This window comes from Protopterus annectens, chromosome 9.part0 (genome assembly GCF_019279795.1).
Source record: "Protopterus annectens isolate FY-2018-M chromosome 9.part0, PAN1.0, whole genome shotgun sequence".
In the NCBI taxonomy this organism is placed as follows: Eukaryota; Metazoa; Chordata; order Ceratodontiformes; family Protopteridae; genus Protopterus; species Protopterus annectens.
Genome location: NC_056743.1, coordinates 743,546,260 through 743,563,687, shown reverse-complemented (window position 1 = coordinate 743,563,687; position 17,428 = coordinate 743,546,260). Strand labels below are relative to the sequence as shown.

At 42.6% G+C, this 17,428-nt stretch overlaps 1 protein-coding gene across 1 annotated transcript in view; it reads right to left on the bottom strand.

Moving 5' to 3' along the window:
* LOC122811497 (NF-kappa-B-activating protein-like) overlaps positions 1-17,428 on the bottom strand; it is a 561,457-nt gene that overhangs the window by 147,446 nt on the left and 396,583 nt on the right. The window contains 1 exon segment of the mRNA XM_044083373.1: positions 1,303-1,381. Coding sequence (XP_043939308.1) covers positions 1,303-1,381 — 79 coding nt within the window.

Genomic DNA, 17,428 nt, shown 5'->3' with positions numbered 1-17,428 from the left:
AAACACCAAAAACTGAACTCACAACTAAAAACTTTAATAAAGTGAAAATAAGATACTAAATTAAAACACTTGGTTAAGCGCTTTCGTCTCTTAAAGACATCATCAGAACCACACGTGTTGTTATAGGCTCTCTTAAACAGCTATTTACACACCCCCAAATTTCAACTAATCAAACCATCTCACTGAAAATCTCAATGACCGTGCGTCAATAAAACACTTTAAGAACAAATCCTCCAACAATTTTGAAATAAAAATAAACATTGATTCAAAATAGCTGTAAATCTTGTTTGCCCTCCTTTTCAATTCACTACTAATAGAAATATTTTAGTTTAAGACGGGAAAATTGTAGCGTCAAAATGGATTTGCCAGAACATTTCTTGCTGTAATAAAAAAATCATCCAGTCCCCAGGAAATAAATCCAATTTTACTTGCTCCAAAACCAAAAACTTGAAGTGCCTGAACCCTGGACAGTTACTGGAATGTACTAGTACTTGATATTAGTAGTGAACTGAAAAGGAGGGCAAACAGGATTAAAAGCTATTTTGAATCCACGTTTATTTTACTTTAAACTTGTTGGACGGTTTGTTCTTAAGTGTTTTATTGATGCACAGTCATTGAGATTTTCAGTGAGATGATTTGATTGGATAAAATTTGGGGGTGTGTAAATATCAGCTGTTATTTAACAGATCTTAAAACAACACTTGTGGTTCAGATGATGTCTTTAAGAGATAAAAGCGCTTAACCGAGTGTCTTATTTTCAATTTATTAAAGTTTTTAGTTGTGAGTTCAGTTTTTGGGACGTGGTTTTGTTTTATTAGTATTTTTATATGTATACAAAACTAAAATGCAGCTTATTAGGCTGTGTGCACGCACTCGGCGGGGGATATCCTATTTTCCCACTGCATTAGCTATGCCTCCTCACCTCCCCCACACTTCTTTATTATTCTGTGAGGTTAGCATTGCCTTTGGACAGTAGCAGCATGACTTTCACAGTTAAGGTGTTGCCCTGCAATCCATACATTTTGTGCTGCAGTATGATAGTATATGAATTTTAATAACTGTCCCTCATTCATTTATGAAGCAGAGACTAAACAAGTGGAGTCTACTTGTCCCTATCTTTTTACAAATAAATGACTCCCTTCCTTTATGCCACAGTCCATTACTATAAAGATTTTCTCTTTTCTTCTCAAGCTACAGTGGCAAAATACCAACAGCATCTACAACATGAGACTAATTCAAAAGTTCAAGAAACATCCACCCATGCAGACACAAAGTAAACATTACAACATAATTTATACTCACTTCATAGGTTTATCATCCTGAGATAAATGGGTTATTGGTGCTTCTGGTCCAACTGGAACAGCATCAGCATCTCTAACATCTGTAATTAAGAAAAAAATATAAGTTTCAGTAAAAATAAAATGTACGCATATGCCCAATAACATTCAGAGTGACTGAAGCAGTGAGTGGTTAGCTCTCTTTTCTTTGGGGTAGTTATTAGTTTTTAGGGGGAAGCCTGGTTGCCACACTGAAATAACAAGTGACCAAAAGTCAGCAGACGAGAGTAAAGGAGAAAATGGAGACAAATGTTCTAGGATACGATAATAAATTTTAAATACAGTACAAAAGAAGCCCAACCCAACAGTGTGATAACCGGGTTGGGGGTTCTACTATGCAGTCTTTTCTAACAGAGGGAACAAATAATCATAAAAAATAGGCAACAGATACTCAACAGATGAGGAAGTGGTGGCGGTGGGGGACAAAAAAAATGAAATCCCGCAGTATAGCGAGTTTTAAGACAAAGCAAATATAGTCCAAGTATGGTTTTATTAACAAATGCTCCCTTTACATAAATTAGCTATTTGAGAAAATCCTGTATGTTTGACTCTTCCTTATGAACTATACACCCAAGTGAACAGTAATACTAAATGGGCACATGTCAAACACAGGACTGAATATAACACTAATGCCACCATGCACCGCTGCATGAATAAATGCAGGCATAATTATCACTCTCAGACCTAAAGGTAGAAAAACATTCAAGTAACCTCTGTACATTTCCAAGAACATAACTTGCATATTTGAAATACATTCTAATCACTTTAAGATGTTCCTCATTATAACTCATGGAGACCAGTTCTCAATCTTTTCTTTCTAAACCCGTTTGCGATTGTGCTCAAATTCAAAATGTTATCTTTTCACAAGTTTTTACCTCTCATACCCCATTTGAGTTTTCTGTCAACCTCAGATTTAAAGGATGCTTATAATCACATTTCACATAGCTCCAGGTTCTATATGTTTTATATAGATTTTTGTGCCTGGATGACAATATCAGTTCTCTGCATTATCCTTTGGTCTATCTACTACTCCAGTGGTACTCACAAAGTCTATCACTCCTGTAGCAGTACACTGCAGACTGCAAGGTATTCGCATTTGCTTATCTTTGCAGAGACTTTTCAAAGTGTCCGGAATCTCTCACTTGGGTGAAAGATCTATACAGACTGGGGTTCCAAGAGGATATACAAAAGTACTGTTTGACTCCCTCTCGCAAGATTGTTTTCCTGCGGTGTCTCCTAGAAACCTCAGTTGAAAGCACTTTTCCTCGACAGGAAAAAGTAGATCTGTACCTAGATCTATTCCTGAGTTTTTCACTCAGTTGTCTCAGCTTAGGAATTTCTCAGGATTCTGGGTCTTGTAAAATCTATAATTCTCATGACTTCTCTGGCAAGACTCCATGAGAAAACGTCAACAGTTTCTATAATCTGTATGGTCCCAACATATACACCTCACAAACATTTCAAATTCCAGTTTAGTGCTTTGCAAAAAGGGACACATTTTGGTACAGAGACCAAGGTTATCAATACCCAGGTCTCCTATTTTCTTTTCCAGCTGCAGCACAGTGTAACAATAGGTGCCTCAGACCTTTACTGGGGAACACAGTCTATGAGGATAAAAGTATAGGGTGTTTGGAACAGAAACAAGACAAAACAAAAATGTAAAATAGATTATGGCTATAATAAATGCCCTAAACTCTCTCAGCCATCTCTAGTCCCCAGGACCATTGCAGAAAATACCAACAGGGGTTTAACCAAACCTTACCCTGTGTGCAGATTAGCCATGGTAGCCTAGGATATAGCTTTTCAGCAGAGTTTTACTCCACAGGCCTATTGCATACTGTCAAAACCAAACTGCATAGCAGATCAGCTCAGCAGAACCAAGACAGATCCTACCAAATGGAAAATGAATCAGGGGGTCTTCCAGAAACTGATCCAGCTGTGGAGGACACTTCAACTAGATATTTTCACCTCCACTCACAAAAATCAGTTAGCAGAATTCTGCTCTGGGACTCCATGCAAAAAGGCCATGAAGACAGGCACTTTTACTTTTCCTTGGAAAGAAGTGTTCTGGTATTCTTTTCCACCCTTTCCACTAATATCCAGCATCATTTAGAAGATTCAGAAGGACTCCTCAAAGATAATTGTGGTCACTGCCTTTTGACCCAAGCAAAAGTGGTTCTAAAGCTTCTTTTGGAAATGGCCAAGGGAAATTACTACAGGCTTCCACAAAAACGGGGCCAACTCACACAGGACAATGGACATCCAATACACCCTGACCCCAAAGAACTACAACCAACAGGCTGGGTTATAGAGCCTTAATACCTTTTAGGCACCATTTTTCTGAAGCAATACAGCAGTTATTAAAGGAGGCAAGAAAACCTGCTACTAGAAAATCATACATTAGTAAATGGAACAAATTTCTAGATGGTGCCAAGAGAGGTGCAGACACTGTTTCAGGACTAATGTTTCTCTGGTTCTACATTACTAGTGAGAGTTGCTATCCTCTGACCTGTCTTACTTCACCATCAGGGTTCATTTGTTGGCCAGTTCAGCATGTCTGCCCACTCATTTCCCCCTTTCAAAGTAATTTCATGTGGAAATGCTGTTGAAAGATGCGTTGCATACCACGTCTCTTAGAAAACAGGTGTCTCCTCATTGGGAATGTTAACTTTTGTCTTGGAAAAATTTGCTTTTGCTCCATTAAAACCAGCTCATCAGGCTGACCTGAAGTTCTTAGCATGGAAAAAGTACAGTTTTGTACCTACCCTAAATGTAGATGTTCGAGTGCTAATACAGCTGCAGTCATAACAGATGGGTTCTCCTGCCGTCAGGCGGGTCCTCGGTCGGCTGAATTCCAAAGTCTAGGTCCGGCGTCGGTTGTCGTCACTTCTTCCCTGACGTCAGTGCGACAGGGGTATAAAAGAACCAGCCGACGCCATGTTCTTCAGTTTTTCTTGCCCCAGATGTCAGGTGCCCCCAGAAGGAAGGCAATACATAAAATTATGAAGTAATGCAATGCAATATAATAAAAAAACAGTAGTTGCAAGCAAATACACCATAAAAGAATACCCCTAGAGGGGAAGGAGGGAGAGAAACCTGGACTGCAGCTGTATTAGCACTCGAACATCTACATTTATGGTAGGTACAAAACTGTACTATGTTCATCGTGCATACTGCTGCAGTCATAACAGATGGGTAGAATCCCAAAGCTAAGAAAGGGGTGGTAGGCACTAGGTGGAACTAGGAGGAGCCAAAATGCCCTGCAAGACTGCAGTGGCAAAGGCTGCTCTAGATTTGGAGTATAATGGTAGGTTATAGTGTTTGGAGAAGGTATGCACAGAACTCCAAGTGGCTGCTTCCAAGATATCCTTGGTAGGAACTCCTCTGAGGAAGGCTGCAGAGGTGGCTGTGACCCTAGTGGAATGAGTTCTAATGCCTGTAGGAACAGTTTTGCCATGAAAGGAATAGCAAAAGCGTATGCAGTGGGCTATCCATTTTGAGATTGTCTGCTTGGAAATTGGCTTTCCTGGAGCTCCTACCGCATAGGCCACAAAGAGCTGTTCAGATTTTCTGAAAGGCTTTGTTCTGTCCAAATAATAACGCAGTTGCCTGTGGATGTCCAAGGAATGTAGTAATCTCTCCCCTTTGTTTTGAGGATTGGGATAAAAAGTAGGTAAATATATGGCCTGATTTAAAGCTACCCTGGATACCACTTTAGGCATAAAGGAAGGGTTGGTTCGTAATGAAACTCTGTCCTGATGGAAGATGATAAAGGCTGGACAGCCATGAGGGCCTGTAGTTCTGAAACTCTACGAGCTGAAGTGATAGCCAGAAGGAAAGCTGTTTTCCAGGACAAATATTGCAAATCTGATGAAGCAGCTGGCTCAAAAAGAGGCAAAGTCAGTTTTTCCAGAATGAAATTTAGATCCCAAGCAGGTATTGGTTGTTTCCTTGGAGGTCTTAAATTCTTAGCCCCTCTGAGGAACTGTCTTAAAAGAGGGTGAGAGAATAAAGGAGGATCAGTGTTGTACTCTGCAGAAATGGCTGAGGCATGGATTTTGATGGAGGAGAACGAAAGTCCACTGCTTAGTAGTTCAGCCAAATATTGTAGTATTTGAGGTAAATTCAGTTTTCCAGGGTTCTGGCCCTTTTTCTCATTCCAGACACAAAAACGTTTCCATTTTGCGGAGTACGCTTTTCTAGTTGATGGCCTTCTGGCCTCCAAAATGACATCCTGCACTTCCTTGGAGAGTAGGGCCTGCTGTGATGCTAAGGAATCTTCCATACGGCTAGATTGAGTGTTTTTAGCTGACTGTGAAGAGTTTTGAAGCTGTGCTGAGTCAAGAGAAGAGGCATTAGAGGCAGGGTCCATGGAGGGGAATGAGTCAGGCTCCTCAGGAGTGGGTACCAGTGTTGCCTTGGCCAGTCCGGAGCAATGAGGATCATCTTTGGTTTGTCTGCTCTGCTCTTCAATAGGACTTTGGGCAGCAGAGGAAGAGGTGGGAAGGCATAAACTGTCATTGATGTCCAGCTGAAAGAGAGAGCATCCACTCTCCAGGCCTTTGGGTGGAAGGTCCTCGAGCAGAATTTTGTCAATTGATGATTTTTGTGGGAGGCAAAGAGATCTATGTCTGGCCTTCCCCATTCTTGGATTATTTCTGTAAAAACTTTTGGATGCAACATCCATTTGTGTGGATCTGTCATATTCCTGCTTAGGTTGTCTGCCAGCGTGTTTTCCTTGCCTGGCAAGTACTGTGCTTGTAGTTCCATTTGTAAGTCCATGGCCATGTTCCAAAGTGATATGGCCAGTCTGCATAGGGGATAGGAATGTGTTCCTCCCTGCTTGTTTATGTACCACATAACTGTGGTCTTGTCCGTTCTTATCAATAGTTGACCTGGTTGTAGAAGGTCCTTGAAAGATATAATAGCATTTATTACTGCTAGCATTTCTTTTTGATTGATGTGAAGGTGCTTTTCTTTTTGGGACCACTTGCCCTGAATGCACCGGTCTGTCATGTGCGCCCCCCAGGCGTAGTCCGAGGCGTCTGTTGTGATGACTTGATTTGCTTGAGGCTTGCTGAATGGAAGACCTGTGTTTGGTTGACATGCTTGAGCCCACCACAGAAATTCCTTTTGCAGACATGGAAGTAGTGGTATTATTGTTTCCAAACTGTGGCTGTGTTGAGACCATATGTTTTTTAGGTACCATTGTAGTTTTCTCATATGCAGCTTTGCACATGGGATTAGCAAGATGCAAGATGCCATGAATCACAGAGCCTGCAGGATTTTCCTTGCAGTCAGCCTGGTGCAATTTGCCACTGTTTTGAAATATTGAATTAGTTGCCCCTGCTTCTCTGGCGTGAGGAAGGCCATCTGGGTGTTTGTGTCCAAATTGGCACCCAGGAAAATTATATTTCGAGAGGGTATTAGCCTTGATTTCTCTTTGTTGACTGTGTATCCCAGAGAGTTTAATAACATTATTACATAAGCCAGATGTTTCAGAAGAATGTGCTTGTTGTCCTCTTGGATCAGGCAGTCGTCCAAATAAGGGTATATTTGTATCCCTTGAAGTCTGCAGTAGGCAATTACTGATGCCAGGCATTTCGTGAATACTCTGGGCGCAGTAGATAAGCCAAAGGGCAATGCAGAGAATTGATAATGGGTTGAACCTGCAAGAAATCCGAGGTATCTTCTGCAATTTTGTCTGATTGGGACATGCAGGTATGCCTCCTTGAGGTCCAATGTTACCAGCCAAGACTCCTTGCCCAGCATGGGAAGAAGTTGCTGTAGAGTGAGCATCTTGAATTTTGGTACAAGTAGGAATGTGTTTAAGATGGAAAGATCCAAAATAGGTCTCCAATCTTTTCCCTTCCTTGGCACCAGAAATAGCCTGGAATAAAAACCTTGACCTTGTTCGTGTGTAGGTACCTCTTGAATAGCTTTCATGTTTATAAGATCTGAAATTTGCTTTTGTGCCTCTGCCCTTTGATTGTGTGGCAGTTTTGGCATGCCTCTCATTTTTGGAAGGGTATGAAAGTGGAATTTGTAGCCTCTGTTTATAATGTCCAGGATCCATTTGTCCTTTGTGACAACATGCCAATTTTTTGAGAATAGTGCCAGCTTTCCTCCTAAGGGGGCTGCCATTTGAGACCTGGTTGGCCTGCAAAGGGGAAGTCATTGGGTTTGCTTTCTGAAAGATTGTGAGTTGTCCTCACCACCTCTTTGTGTAGGAGCTTGCCATTGTCTGCCTCTGTACGATCCTTGTGGTTGTCCTCTGCCCCTCGGGCGCCTGTATCTGCCTCTTTGGGGTCTGTCCGTGGCAGGAAAGGACCAGTTTTTGGAAGGCCAATTTCTACTAAAACATGGTGGTTGAACCTGCAGAAATTCTTTCACAGTTTGCATTGATTTAGCTTTTTCCTCCATTTTTCATAATACTTCTTCAGCATTTGCCCCAAATAGTACATCCTTTTGAAGAGGGGCGTCTAGTAATTTAGCTTTGACATGATCAGGCAAGGTTTGTTCCTTGAGCCAAGCATGCCTGCGTATGACTGAGCCTGTAACAGCAGCTCTACATGAGGCCTCTAGAGCATCAAAACCACATTGTAAGGTATGTTTACCCACTTGTTCTGCACTATGCATCAAATCCTGCAACTCCTTCAAGTCTGGTTGTTCAGGTTGTGACATTTTACTTTTCAATTGAGATAACAGAAACTGTCGGTATTTTAGCATATGAAACTGACAGTTTAAGGCCCTCATGGTTAAGGTAGCTGAGGTATATACCTCCCCCCCCCCCACAACTTTCTAAGGATCTGGAATCTCTCTCGGAAGACAATGAATTTTTGGCTATGGAAGCCTTAACTCCCTTGGGTCCCTGTGAGATGGTTTCTAGGTCAGCAGCAAGGCTTTTGTAAAGAAATTGGTGTGAGTCAGGAACCCTGTAGTACCTGTCAGGCTTAACTGGAGCTGGAGGTAGAGAGTCCGGGTTAAGGCAGGCCTCAGAGTAAACATCATCTAGGATGTCCAAGACAGGAGGTATAGCCAGAGGCCTGTGCTGGGGTAACAAAAGAAATTCCCTGAGCCTTTTCTTGGAATCTGAATATTCCTGGCCTTCCCAGTGGAAGTGTTCCCTTAAGGTATGCAAAGTTTCCCCAAATGAGAAATCCTCAGGGGGGGAATACAGAAGGAATAGACTCCTCTGCATCAGAGTCTTCAAAAGGGGAGTAAGCCTGTTCCTGATCATCAGTGTGTTCTGAAATAATGGAGCCCTGATCAGAGGAGGGGGGAATCTTCCTCCACTCTGGGCCTTTTGTCCGGAGGTGGCTGAGAACCTCTGATTAGAGTAATTAAATCCTCAGCCATTTTAAGCATCTGTCTCTTAGGCATGGGGCCTGGAGATGGGCCCTGTGTAACTGGTCTTTTAGGGTGCATGGTTGCTTTAGACTTGGTGAAAGCCTTGATGGAGAAAGAAGAGGAAGGTCTGAAGACACCTTGAGTGGAGGTGGACCTGTCCACATTCTGTGTTTCAACGCTAAGAGTGGCTTTGGTATCTGTAGTCGGGGTGTGGGCCGAGGAGCCTGCGACCTCGGGTACAGGAGACACCGCCAAAGATGTGTCGTCGGTAGTCAGGGGCTGCGTAGGCACCTCACTGAGAACCGGACCATGTGTAGTTGGCTTTGGCGTGGTGTCGGTAGAGGCCGCGGACCTCGAGTGCCGGTCCTTGTCTTTGTGTTTTTTAGACAAAACCGTTGTCGGAGTATCCGACGACATGGTATAGTTAAATGCTTTCCCAAAAAAATGCTGGACAAACTCCGCCCGACGCTTAATAGTGCGTTTGTTGAATGTAGCACAACAGTGACAGACTGAGACGTCGTGGTCTGGGCCTAAACAAGGTATACAGAGGGAATGGAAATCCTTATGCGGTATTTGCTTCCCACAAGAAATACAATTATTAACTTTGTCTGACATCGGTCTGAGGCAAGAAAAGTTTCCCCAATGGGGTACTTGGCTTTTAAGAAGACTTCGGTTTTCCAAATTTTTCGTAATCTCAGGAGCTGGCTGACCGGCACTTGCGAACTGCTTCTGCTTCGGGCACCGCGCGGCAAGAAAGACTGAAGAACATGGCGTCGGCTGGTTCTTTTATACCCCTGTCGCACTGACGTCAGGGAAGAAGCGACGACAACCAACGCCGGACCTAGACTTTGGAATGTGGCCGACCGAGGACCCGCCTGACGGCAGGAGAACCCATCTGTTATGACTGCAGCTGTATGCACGATGAACATCAGTGTTGCGGATTGTTCTAACCTCTGCAAGAAGAGTATCTAAGTTAAGCTCTTAAGGTGGGTCAACTTTTTAAATTTTCCATGAAACAGGGTTTTCCTGGGGAAAAGACCCTTCATTTAAGCCTAGTAGTATTCCAGGTTTACCTGAGTCAATCTATACATCTCCCTGTTTTCTTGCCAGAAACTAAAAACAAGGGACAAAGGATACTCCATACCTTGTATGTCCACAGCCAATTCAGGTACTATCTTGAGATGACACGATTTTTTAGGAACACTGATTAGTCATTCACTTCTTGTGAAGTTTGGGAAAAAAAAAAAAAAAAAGGACAACCTGCTTCAAAGCAGACCATTTCCAAATGGCTGTCTCAAGCTATTATCTTTAGCTATACCCATCACAACAATTTAATTCTATATAGGTACATAGGTACATAGATTAATACTAGGCTAATTGCCCTTGCGGGCCATTTTAAGCCTAGCCAATTACCCCATGTGAAAATCAAACCCTGCACCTTATGTCTGCAAGGTAAACACCTTAACCATTCTGCCATCCCCCCACCCATGATAAGCAGGATCAGTTCTCACTCTATCGGGACCTTGGCATCGTCTATGGCTTTCTAGAAAGGGTTGGATTCTAGAAGTATTCTAGAAGCAGGAATTTGGTCCTCTTTGCATACCTTTATTAAGCACTACAAACTAGATTCCTTCTTCAGGTCTACGACAGACTTTGCTAGGACCATTGCCCTGGACTCTTATCCTTCCTCCTCACAGTCATAGGTTCATAGGTAGGTAACTATGTTATCGGCCCAAGGGCCTAAGTAAGCCTAGCCAACAAGGTTCCTTGGTTTACGCCACCCAAGAAAGTTAATTTCCTGTGCCCCTGTCGAGCAGAGCCACAGAAGTGATCCCCGGGGTGTATTTCCTATTTCCCAGTTATGGTAATCTACCCATATAGCTAAGACTGCTGCAGCAGTGATCATAATGATCAACATAGTGCAGTTGTGTAACTTACCATAACTGTAGACGTTTGAATAATTACTCTTGCAGCATTCGCTCCCTTACACCTTCCCCGTTATTTTTGTGTTTCAATGCCAGTGTGGTGATATACATTACCCCCCCCCCCCTACCAAGTCTGACCTTTTCCAGGGGCTAGCCTCCCTCTCTCAGCATGAAAGCTTTGAAGGACTTGGCACCAAAAACAATCATCTTCGTCAGCTCAGCTCAAGCTATCAATTTGGATACATTGAAGGTGCTCTTGACCTTTTAGAAGTTAGTCAGGCTGTTATACCTTTAGAAGGAAATAACTCATAACGTTAAGGCTACTGCAGCAGCAATCATTCAAACAGCTACTGTTATTTTAAGTTTACTTATACAGTTGCGCTATGTATAAATTAGATTCTGCACTTTACATTAGGAGTTGGAATCTGCTTTAAGCTTAAATAAAACAATCGCATACAGTAAAAATAAATACAGCTTACTTACAAAAGTGGACCTTTAGACAGCAATAACAATATTAAAAAGCAATGCATCTGTGTGTTAGTACTAACCAAAAATAAAGTACATAAGTACTCACCATATCAGTTGAACTTCAATATTTTGGTACTGGCATTCTGCGAAGCTCTCACGAATATCTCAAGTTATCCTGCCAACAGAGGTGAGCCTCTCTGGCACATGAACTAGGCTCTCTGCACTGGAAATTAGAAAGCACAGCCATACCAATGATGCAGTTCTGTCCTCAGTTAAAATCAGGTCCATGTGCAAGAATGCATATTCGTATCAAGTTATAATGGTGTACAATTAATGGTGTACAATTATAAAGTTTTGAGGTGAACACACATTACACTACCACTCAGGATGGCAACAGAAAGTTTCAAATGAAAAAAGAATAAACTGTAGGAGAAAATGCATTCAGTTCTACTTCACTTACTACTGTACATCTTCATAGACTTTAAAATATGCTATGCTTAGCCCAGTGGACTGGGACAATGTTTGTCAGTCTACATTAGTTGAATGCTGTTTACCTTCAGCTACACTTTTTGCCCACTTGCCTTTTACAGTTTTTTTTTTTTTTTTTTAACTGTTACTTACATTTTCTTTGCCCTCTTAGTCTTTTTGCTTGTGTGTAGGTGGGGGGCTTGCCTATACTCTCTCACCTGTGGTTGCTGTGCTTCTGCGCCCTTTCGTCTCCATTATTCTGTGACACTGACATTGCAAATGGGCAGTAGCAAACTTACCATCATAGTTAAGCTGTTGCCTTGCAATTCATACATTTTGTTCTGCAATATCATAGTATATGAATTTTAAAAACTGTCCTTCAAACAGCCATCCATTCATGAAGATGGGCTTGGACAAGTGCAATCTAATGGCACCTGCCTTTATGTAAACTTTACTGCTTATATTTTTATGTATGCTGATTGTTGCTGCCTTTTTATATTTGAGGTGCGGCTAAAAAGGGTTCATGCACCACTTCACACACCTAAAGAAAAATCAAAATGAATGAACTCAAACTAAGAAACAAATGCAAAGGCCCACCCGAAGATAGTACAGCTGAAATAATAAATTCAACATAATGGTAGGTTTCAGCAGAGGTCATTGCTACAGTAAAATTCCATGCAGACATCCACTTTTGGTCCGACTTCAGTGCTTCATGGACATTCACAGAGTAGGAATAAAGTAATTCCCTCAATCAGGACACTGAATGGTGCACAGCAAAAAGGGACAGCATCCTATAGCATTTTCAGTTCTTTTTGTCAGGACAGCTACTAGCAAGTGGGCCTTATTTTTAGAGGAAGAATAATGCCACCTGCCTCTGGTCTTTAAAGTCCCTTGGGGCAGAAAGCACTGCTTCACCCTACCTCCAGAGTTTCTGGAAAGAAATGTCTTGGGCACTGTTGGAAGTCTCTAGAAAAGGGTCCCCTAAAAAGAACTACTGAAATACAGACCGTTTCCCTATACTGAATGCTCCGAGTCCTCTGCTGCCCAGATATCTCAGGGCAATCACAGCAAAAGAGGAGCGGCAGAAGTGTGGAAGCCAATAGTGCTACTCTGACCCTACCTGAATAAGTACCATTACAATTAGTCTATTCATACAAATGTACTACTGTGTTCATCATGGTGGTGCAGTATGATCCCTTGTAAGCATTAAATGTGTCTAAAAGTAGAACACAGAACACTCTGCAAGACAGCTGTAGTAATGCTCATCGTGCTCCTAGAATGATGCTCTGGGTTGTACCACAGGCAGAAAGGATTCACTGTCATTTAGGTGGCTACCTCACAGATATTTGGAGCTGATATATTTTTAAAGAAGAATCTTCTGGTGCCTGCTGCCCTGGCAAAGTTGGCTCACACGGGGTCCTCCGTATCTTTCCCCTTTTCTTGTAACAAAGTATAATGCAGTTCACTAGTCATTTAGACACCTTTTTTCCTTTTTTTTTTTTGAAAGAGCTTACCCTTTCCATCAGACATAAAGTACAGTTGTGTACACCTACCATAAATGTAGATGTTCGAGTGTCTTCACTGTTGCAGTCATAACTGTAGGGCAATCCTGCCGGCAGGCAGCCCGAGGTCGGCCAGAATTCCAAAGTCTGGGTCCGGCGTCGGCTGCACCAGCAAGTACCCTGACGTCAGAGAGTAGAGGTATAAAGCTGGCAGCCGACGCCACCTTCTCCAGCCTTTCTTGCCCCAGATGTCAGAAATCCCCCAAAACACCAAAAGGTGTCCAAAGAAGGGCACAAATACACCACAAAGGAAGTGGAAAAGAAACAAAAATAAGAGGGGACTGGTGGGAGGGAAACACCGACTGCAACAGTGAAGACACTCGAACATCTACATTTATGGTAGGTGTACACAACTGTACTATGTTCTTCGTGTTTCACTGTTGCAGTCATAACTGTAGGGTAGAATCCCAAAGCTGTGAATGAGGGAGGAGGTTATGCAGAAGGGGCAGCTAGAAGACCCTGCAAAACAACAGAGGCAAAGCCTGCCCTAGACTTAGAATACAAAGGGAGATTATAGTGCTTGGAAAAAGTATGCACTGAACTCCAAGTGGCAGCTTCCAAAATGTCTTTGGTAGGAACTCCTCTGAGAAAGGCTGCTGAAGTGGCAGCTGCTCTAGTAGAATGACTTCTAACAGTACCTGGAATCTGTTTCTCATAGTGAGAGTAACAAAACCTTATTCCATGAGCAATCCATTTGGAAATAGTTTGTTTAGAAATAGCCTTACCTAGGGAACTGGAGGCATAAGAGATAAGCAATTGTTCAGATTTTCTGAAGTCTTTAGTTTTGTCCAGGTAAATTCGTAGTTGTCTGTGTACGTCCAATGAGTGTAAGATCCTTTCCCCTTTATTTTGAGGATTTGGAAAGAAGGTAGGAAGGTGAATAGTCTGATTAAGAGGCATTTTAGAAATCACCTTGGGCATAAAAGTAGGATTGGTCCTCAAGGAAACTCTGTCTTGGTGGAAGATAAGATAAGGTTCCACAGCCATGAGAGCTTGCAACTCTGAGACCCTTCTGGCAGAAGTTAATGCCAATAAAATAGCTGTCTTCCAGGATAAGAACTTGATGTCCGAAACAGCAGCAGGTTCAAAAGGAGGCAAAGTAAGTTTCTCCAGAACGTAATTAAGATCCCAAGCAGGAACAGGAGGAGTTCTGGGAGGTCTTAAATTCTTAGCTCCTCTCAAAAATTGTCTCACAAGCTGGTGAGAAAAGATGGGAGGATCAGTGTTGTAATGAGCCGAAATAGCAGAAGCATGAATTTTAATGGAGGAAAAGGAAAGGCCTTTAAGCAAAAGATCAGAGAGGTAAAGTAAAATGGAGGAAATGTTAGGCAAAAGAGGATCAGAACCTTGAGCCTGCATCCAAAGACAAAATCTTTTCCATTTTCCAGCATAAGATTTTCTAGTGCTAGGCCTCCTAGCTTCCAAAAGAACATCCAGAACTTGTTTGGGAAGAGAAGAAGGGGTCAAAGGCCCTTGTAAAGCCAAGCTGCTAGGCATAGAGTCTTGATTTGAGAATGTAGCATCTGACCCTGATGCTGGGACAGAAGAGAAGGGATCAGAGGAAGAATCCAAGGAGGTTCCAAGAATAGGTGTTTTAGAGTTGGATACCAAAACTGTCGAGGCCAATTTGGTGCTATCAAAATGATAATTTTGGGTTTGTCCTGCTTTATTTTCAGTAACACCCGAGGCAGAAGAGGAAGAGGAGGGAAGGCATATCCCAAAAGATTCCTCCAGCTGAATGACAGGGCATCCACTTTCCAAGCTGTTTTGTGGAAGGATCTGGTGCAAAAGAGAGGCAGCTGATGATTGAGATGGGATGCAAACAGATCTGAGGACAACCCCAAACTGCAGTTATCCTGCTGAATAAGTTGGAGTCTAGCATCCATTCGTGAGGATCCGAAAGATTTCTGCTTAGGCTGTCTGCTAAGAGATTCTGTTTTCCTGGAATGAATTGAGCCTGAAGATGCAAATTCAGATTTAGAGCTGTGTCCCATAAATTCATGGCTAGTCTGCAAAGGGGGTAAGAGTGAGAACCCCCCTGCTTGTTTATGTACCACATGACCGTGGTATTGTCTGTACGAATCAGAAGAGGTCCCGGTTTCAAAAGGTTCTTGAAGGCTAGAAGAGCATTTTGGACTGCCAACATTTCCTTCAAGTTGATGTGCCAGTGAAGATGCTCCTTTGTCCAAGCTGGCAATTGTCTAGAAAATGTGCTCCCCAAGCATAATCCGAAGCGTCCGTGGTTATGATCTGAGAAGGATGAGGCAGACGAAAGGGATTTCCTTCGTTTAAAGCACAAGCCCTGGACCACCAAAGGAACTCCTTTTGGAGGCAGGGGATCAGAGGAATCATAGTGTCCAGATTGTAGTAATGCTGTGACCATACACTCTTCAGATACCATTGAAGTTTTCTCATATGAAGCCTTGCATTTGGAATCAACAGGATGCAAGAAGCCATGTAGCCCAGTGCCTGCAGGAATTTCCTTGCAGTGAGCTGAGTTAAGGTTGCCAAGGTTTTGAAAATTGAAGCCAGCTGTAATTGTTTTTCTGGAGTGAGGAAGGCCCTTTGTAAGCTTGTGTTTAGAAGAGCTCCCAAAAAGATAATTTGCTGAGAAGGGATCAGCTGTGACTTTTTTGTGTTCACTGAGAATTCCAGTAATAGGAGAAGACGTTGAACAAAATCCAGATGTTGAAGTAAGAGGTCCTTGTTGTCTGCCTGAATAAGACAGTCGTCCAAATAGGGGTAAATTTGAATCCCCTGGAGTCTGCAATAAGCTACTACTGGAGCCAGGCACTTGGTGAAGACTCTGGGCACAAAAGGGCAGTACAGAGAATTGAAAGTGCCTCGAACCTGCCTTGAATCTGAGGAATTTCCTGCGTTCCTGCCTGATGGGAATGTGTAAGTAGGCTTCCTTCAGGTCCAATGTCACCAGCCAAGCGTCCTGGGAGAGCATTGGAATAAGTTGTTGCAGAGTTAGCATCTTGAATTTTAGAATTTCCAAAAAGGTGTTTAACACTGAAAGGTCCAGAATAGGTCTCCATGAGCTTTGTTTTCTTGGGACCAGAAATAGTCTTGAGTAAAATCCTTTTCCCATCTCTGAAAATGGAACAGGCTCTATGGCTCTCATGGCCAGTAGAGCGTCCACTTGATTTAAGGCCTCTGACCATTGATGTTTTGGCAGATCTGGCCAACCGATAGCCCTTGGCAGAGTATGAAAGTGGAATTTGTAGCCTCTTAAAATCACGTCCAACACCCATTTGTCCTGGGTAATATGAGTCCAATTCTTGTAAAAGAGAGAAAGTTTTCCTCCGAGAGGGGCTTCCAGGCAAGGAGGTCCTGTAGCCCAACCGAGAGAGTCATTGTGTCTGCTTCCTTTGAGATTGGGATCTGTCTTCTCCCCTTCTAGGTGAAGAAGCAGTCCATTGTCTGGACCTGTAAGAGGCCTGAGCCTGACCACGACCTCTGGAGCGTCTATATCTTCCCCTTTGAGGCCTGTCAGACGTGGGAAAGGACCAATTTTTGGAGGGCCAATTCCTAGTAAATCTAGGAGACTGAACTTGTAAGAAATCTTTCACAGTCTGCACAGATTTAGCTTTATCCTCCATCTTTTTAATAACTTCCTCAGCTATGGATCCAAACAAAACATCATGCTGAACAGGGGCATCCAATAATTTAGCCTTAACTTGCTCAGGCAAATTCTGCTCTCGAAGCCAAACATGTCTCCTGATAACAGAATCAGAGGCTGCGGCCCTACAAGAAGCCTCCAAGGCATCAAAACCACAATGTAAACCATGTTTATTGACTTGTTCAGTTGCATGCAATACATCCTGTAATTCTTTGTCCTCTGCACATGCAGGAAAAGAAGACAGCTTTTGTTTTAAAACTGACAAAAGAAATTGCTGATATTTAAACATATGAAACTGGCAATTTAAAGCTTTAATAGAAAGAGTAGCAGAAGTGTACACCTTCTTGCCCCATCTATCCAAAGCACGGGAATCCTTATCAGAGGGAATAGGATTCTTGGCTGAAGCGGCCTTAGCAGCCTTGGAACACTGAGAAATAGTTTCAGGATCTGCAGTAGGGTTCTTGAACAGAAATTGATGGGAATCAGGGACTCTGTAAAATCTATCCGGCTTAGAAGGAGCAGGCAGAAAGGAATCAGGAGTAAGATTAGCTTCAGAGAAGGCATCATCCACAATATCAAGAACAGGAGGAATAGCCAAAGGCCTGTGCTGAGGGAGAAGGAGAAATTCCCTAAGTCTTTTCTTTGAAGCAGCATAATAGGTTCATAGGTTCATAGGTTCATACTAGGCTATCT